Source organism: Oncorhynchus nerka, linkage group LG18 (genome assembly GCF_034236695.1).
Source record: "Oncorhynchus nerka isolate Pitt River linkage group LG18, Oner_Uvic_2.0, whole genome shotgun sequence".
Classification (NCBI taxonomy): Eukaryota; Metazoa; Chordata; class Actinopteri; order Salmoniformes; family Salmonidae; genus Oncorhynchus; species Oncorhynchus nerka.
The window spans coordinates 6,567,147-6,573,184 of NC_088413.1; the positions used below are offsets into that span (position 1 = coordinate 6,567,147).

At 47.9% G+C, this 6,038-nt stretch overlaps 1 protein-coding gene across 1 annotated transcript in view; it reads left to right on the forward strand.

Moving 5' to 3' along the window:
* Positions 1 to 6,038, forward strand: part of LOC135561731 (WD repeat-containing protein 19-like) — a 104,685-nt gene that overhangs the window by 18,272 nt on the left and 80,375 nt on the right. The window contains exons 5-7 of the mRNA XM_065003477.1: positions 67 to 176; positions 1,815 to 1,930; positions 2,214 to 2,294. Of these exons, the coding sequence (XP_064859549.1) occupies positions 67 to 176; positions 1,815 to 1,930; positions 2,214 to 2,294 (307 nt within the window). The remainder of the gene's footprint in view (positions 1 to 66; positions 177 to 1,814; positions 1,931 to 2,213; positions 2,295 to 6,038) is intronic.

The following is a 6,038-nucleotide window of genomic DNA, read 5'->3' on the forward strand; positions in this document are numbered from 1 at the left end:
CACACACACACTGTTTGCAGGCCATAACATTCCCAGTATTCCTTCCCTCTGTGTTGGTTTCCATAGAGACCAGATGTCATTCATCCTGTGGTCCTGGGCCCCATTGGCTGTCGGGACCAACAAAGGAAACCTGCTGATCTACAACCAACAGACGTCACGCAAGATCCCTGTCCTGGGTAACAACACACTGTCCTGGGTAACAACACACACTGTCCTGGGTAACAACACACTGTCCTGGGTAACAACACACACTGTCCTGGGTAACAACACACTGTCCTGGGTAACAACACACACTGTCCTGGGTAACAACACACACTGTCCTGGGTAACAACACACTGTCCTGGGTAACAACACACTGTCCTGGGTAACAACACACACTGTCCTGGGTAACAACACACACTGTCCTGGGTAACAACACACACTGTCCTGGGTAACAACACACTGTCCTGGGTAACAACACACTGTCCTGGGTAACAACACACTGTCCTGGGTAACAACACACTGTCCTGGGTAACAACACACTGTCCTGGGTAACAACACACTGTCCTGGGTAACAACACACACTGTCCTGGGTAACAACACACTGTCCTGGGTAACAACACACACTGTCCTGGGTAACAACACACTGTCCTGGGTAACAACACACTGTCCTGGGTAACAACACACTGTCCTGGGTAACAACACACTGTCCTGGGTAACAACACACTGTCCTGGGTAACAACACACTCTGTCCTGGGTAACAACACACTGTCCTGGGTAACAACACACTCTGTCCTGGGTAACAACACACACTGTCCTGGGTAACAACACACTGTCCTGGGTAACAACACACTGTTCTGGGTAACAACACATTGTCCTGGGTAACAACACACTGTCCTGGGTAACAACACACTGTCCTGGGTAACAACACACTCTGTCCTGGGTAACAACACACTGTCCTGGGTAACAACACACTCTGTCCTGGGTAACAACACACACTGTCCTGGGTAACAACACACTGTCCTGGGTAACAACACACTGTTCTGGGTAACAACACATTGTCCTGGGTAACAACACACTGTCCTGGGTAACAACACACTGTCCTGGGTAACAACACACACTGTCCTGGGTAACAACACACACTGTCCTGGGTAACAACACATTGTCCTGGGTAACAACACACTGTCCTGGGTAACAACACATTGTCCTGGGTAACAACACACTGTCCTGGGTAACAACACACACTGTCCTGGGTAACAACACACTGTCCTGGGTAACAACACACACTGTCCTGGGTAACAACACACACTGTCCTGGGTAACAACACACTGTCCTGGGTAACAACACACTCTGTCCTGGGTAACAGCACACTGTCCTGGGTAACAACACACTGTCCTGGGTAACAACACACACTGTCCTGGGTAACAACACACTGTCCTGGGTAACAACACACTGTCCTGGGTAACAACACACTGTCCTGGGTAACAACACACTGTCCTGGGTAACAACACACACTGTCCTGGGTAACAACACACACTGTCCTGGGTAACAACACACTGTCCTGGGTAACAACACACACTGTCCTGGGTAACAACACACACTGTCCTGGGTAACAACACACTGTCCTGGGTAACAACACACACTGTCCTGGGTAACAACACACACTGTCCTGGGTAACAACACACTGTCCTGGGTAACAACACACACTGTCCTGGGTAACAACACACTGTCCTGGTTTTGGTTTTAAATTCTTACGTACTCTCTTTCTCTATCACTCTGTCACTCACTCTCACACACACACACACACACACACACACACACACACACACACACAGGAAAGCACACTAAGCGTATCACCTGTGGCTGCTGGAGTTCTCAGAACCTGTTGGCGCTGGGCAGCGAGGACTGCAGCGTAACCATTAGCAACCAGGAGGGAGACACCGTCCGACAGGTAACACCGTCATTGTAAATAATAATGTGTTGTTAACTGACTTGCCTAGTTAAATAAAAGGATAAATTAACACACCATCCTACTTCTCTATCAACCTTTCTCTCGTTCTCCCTCCATCTCTCTCCTCTCCTCTCCCCTTCCCCCCGTCTTCACCTCCCTCCCTCCCCATCCCTCCCCCTCTCTCCCCATCTCCCTCCATCTCTCTATCCTTCTCTCCCTCCATCTCTCTCCTCTCCTCTCCCCTTCCCCCCCGTCTTCACCTCCCTCCCCATCTCCCTCCCAGACGTCGGTGCGTTCTGACCCAGCTGATGTCCAGTTCTCTGTGATGAAGACAGACGAGAGGTCTTCCCCAGGAGAGAGCACAGTGAGTGTTGCTGTGTAACATAGAGCTGGGTAACATAGAGAGCACAGTGAGTGTTGCTGTGTAACATAGAGCTGGGTAACATAGAGCTGGGTAACATAGAGAGCACAGTGAGTATTGCTGTGCCAGTCTATTACTGACTGTTCATGAAGCGTTTCCTTACGGGCCACATAGAGCTGGGTAACATAGAGCTTGGGTAACATAGAGCTTGGGTAACATAGAGCTTGGGTAACGTTCTGGGTAACGAGAGCTGGGTAACGTTGAGCTGGGTAACGAGAGCTGGGGTAACGTGAGCTGGGGTAACGTAGAACGTGGAGCTGGGGTAACATAGAGCTGGGGTAACATAGAGCTGGGGTAACATAGAGCTGGGGTAACATAGAGCTGGGGTAACATAGAGCTGGGTAACATAGAGCTTGGGTAACATAGAGCTCGTTTCTAGTTTATCCCATCCCAGCTCTACGGTATCAAATGAAGAGGTCTGTCTTCTCTCTCCGTCTTCTCCCTCTGTCTTCTCTCTCCGTCTTCTCGCTCCGTCTTCTCCCTCTGTCTTCTCCCTCTGTCTTCTCCCTCTGTCTTCTCTCTCCGTCTTCTCTCTCCGTCTTCTCGCTCTGTCTTCTCGCTCTGTCTTCTCGCTCTGTCTTCTCCCTCTGTCTTCTCCCTCTGTCTTCTCGCTCTGTCTTCTCGCTCTGTCTTCTCGCTCTGTCTTCTCCCTCTGTCTTCTCCCTCTGTCTTCTCCCTCTGTCTTCTCCCTCTGTCTTCTCCCTCTGTCTTCTCCCTCCGTCTTCTCCCTCCGTCTTCTCTCTCCGTCTTCTCGCTCCGTCTTCTCGCTCCGTCTTCTCCCTCTGTCTTCTCCCTCTGTCTTCTCCCTCTGTCTTCTCCCTCTGTCTTCTCCCTCTGTCTTCTCCCTCTGTCTTCTCCCTCTGTCTTCTCCCTCTGTCTTCTCCCTCTGTCTTCTCCCTCCGTCTTCTCGCTCCGTCTTCTAGGGTTCCATAGGGCTGGTATATAGTAGTGCACTATGTAGGGAATAGGGTTCCATAGGGCTGGTATATAGTAGTGCACTATGTAGGGAATAGGGTTTCATAGGGCTGGTATATAGTAGTGCACTATGTAGGGAATAGGGTTTCATAGGGCTGGTATATAGTAGTGCACTATGTAGGGAATAGGGTTCCATAGGGCTGGTATATAGTAGTGCACTATGTAGGGAATAGGGTTCCATAGGGCTGGTATATAGTAGTGCACTATGTAGGGAATAGGGTTTCATAGGGCTGGTATATAGTAGTGCACTATGTAGGGAATAGGGTTTCATAGGGCTGGTATATAGTAGTGCACTATGTAGGGAATAGGGTTCCATAGGGCTGGTATATAGTAGTGCACTATGTAGGGACTAGGGTTCCATAGGGCTGGTATATAGTAGTGCACTATGTAGGGAATAGGGTTCCATAGGGCTGGTATATAGTAGTGCACTATGTAGGGAATAGGGTTCCATAGGGCTGGTGTATAGTAGTGCACTATGTAGGGACTAGGGTTCCATAGGGTTGGTATATAGTAGTGCACTACGTAGGGAATAGGGTTCCATAGGGTTGGTATATAGTAGTGCACTATGTAGGGAATAGGGTTCCATAGGGCTGGTATATAGTAGTGCACTATGTAGGGAATAGGGTTCCATAGGGCTGGTGTATAGTAGTGCACTATGTAGGGACTAGGGTTCCATAGGGTTGGTATATAGTAGTGCACTACGTAGGGAATAGGGTTCCATAGGGCTGGTATATAGTAGTGCACTATGTAGGGAATAGGGTTCCATAGGGTTGGTATATAGTAGTGCACTATGTAGGGAATAGGGTTCCATAGGGTTGGTATATAGTAGTGCACTATGTAGGGAATAGGGTTCCATAGGGCTGGTAATATAGTAGTGCACTATGTAGGGAATAGGGTTTCATAGGGCTGGTATATAGTAGTGCACTATGTAGGGAATAGGGTTCCATAGGGCTGGTATATAGTAGTGCACTATGTAGGGAATAGGGTTCCATAGGGCTGGTGTATAGTAGTGCACTATGTAGGGACTAGGGTTCCATAGGGTTGGTATATAGTAGTGCACTACGTAGGGAATAGGGTTCCATAGGGTTGGTATATAGTAGTGCACTATGTAGGGAATAGGGTTCCATAGGGCTGGTATATAGTAGTGCACTATGTAGGGAATAGGGTTCCATAGGGCTGGTGTATAGTAGTGCACTATGTAGGGACTAGGGTTCCATAGGGTTGGTATATAGTAGTGCACTACTGGGGAATAGGGTTCCATAGGGCTGGTATATAGTAGTGCACTATGTAGGGAATAGGGTTCCATAGGGCTGGTATATAGTAGTGCACTATGTAAGGAATAGGGTTCCATAGGGCTGGTGTATAGTAGTGCACTATGTAGGGACCAGGGTTCCATAGGGCTGGTATATAGTAGTGCACTATGTAGGGAATAGGGTTCCATAGGGCTGGTATATAGTAGTGCACTATGTAGGGAATAGGGTTCCATAGGGCTGGTATATAGTAGTGCACTATGTAGGGACTAGGTTCCATAGGGCTGGTATATAGTAGTGCACTATGTAGGGAATAGGGTTCCATAGGGCTGGTATATAGTAGTGCACTATGTAGGGAATAGGGTTCCATAGGGTTGGTATATAGTAGTGCACTATGTAGGGAATAGGGTTCCATAGGGTTGGTATATAGTAGTGCACTATGTAGGGAATAGGGTTCCATAGGGCTGGTAATATAGTAGTGCACTATGTAGGGAATAGGGTTTCATAGGGCTGGTATATAGTAGTGCACTATGTAGGAATAGGGTTCCATAGGGCTGGTATATAGTAGTGCACCTATGTAGGGACTAGGGTTCCATAGGGCTGGTATATAGTAGTGCACTATGTAGGGAATAGGGTTCCATAGGGCTGGTATATAGTAGTGCCTATGTAGGGAATAGGGTTCTATAGGGCTGGTGTATAGTAGTGCACTATGTAGGGAATAGGGCTGGTATATAGTAGTGCACCTGTAGGGACTAGGGTTCCATAGGGCTGGTATATAGTAGTGCACTATGTAGGGAATAGGGTTCCATAGGGCTGGTATATAGTAGTGCACCTACGTAGGGGAATAGGGTTCCATAGGGCTGGTATATAGTAGTGCACTATGTAGGGAATAGGGTTCCATAGGGCTGGTATATAGTAGTGCACTATGTAGGGAATAGGGTTCCATAGGGTTGGTATATAGTACACTATGTAGGGAATAGGGTTCCATAGGGCTGGTATATAGAACACTATGTAGGGAATAGGGTTTCATAGGGCTGGTATATAGTAGTGAACTATGTAGGGAATAGGGTTCCATAGGGCTGGTATATAGTAGTGCACTATGTAGGGAATAGGTTCCATAGGGCTGGTATATAGTAGTGCACTATGTAGGGAATAGGGCTGGTATATAACACCATGTAGGGACTAGGGTTCCATAGGGCTGGTATATAGTAGTGCACTATGTAGAGAATAGGGTTCCATAGGGCTGGTATATAGTAGTGCACTATGTAGGGAATAGGGTTCCATAGGGCTGGTATATAGTAGTGCACTATGTAGGGAATAGGGCTGGTATATAGTAGTGCACTCTGTAGGGACTAGGGTTCCATAGGGCTGGTATATAGTAGTGCACTATGTAGGGACTAGGGTTCCATAGGGTTGGTATATAGTAGTGAACTATGTAGGGAATAGGGCTGGTATATAGTAG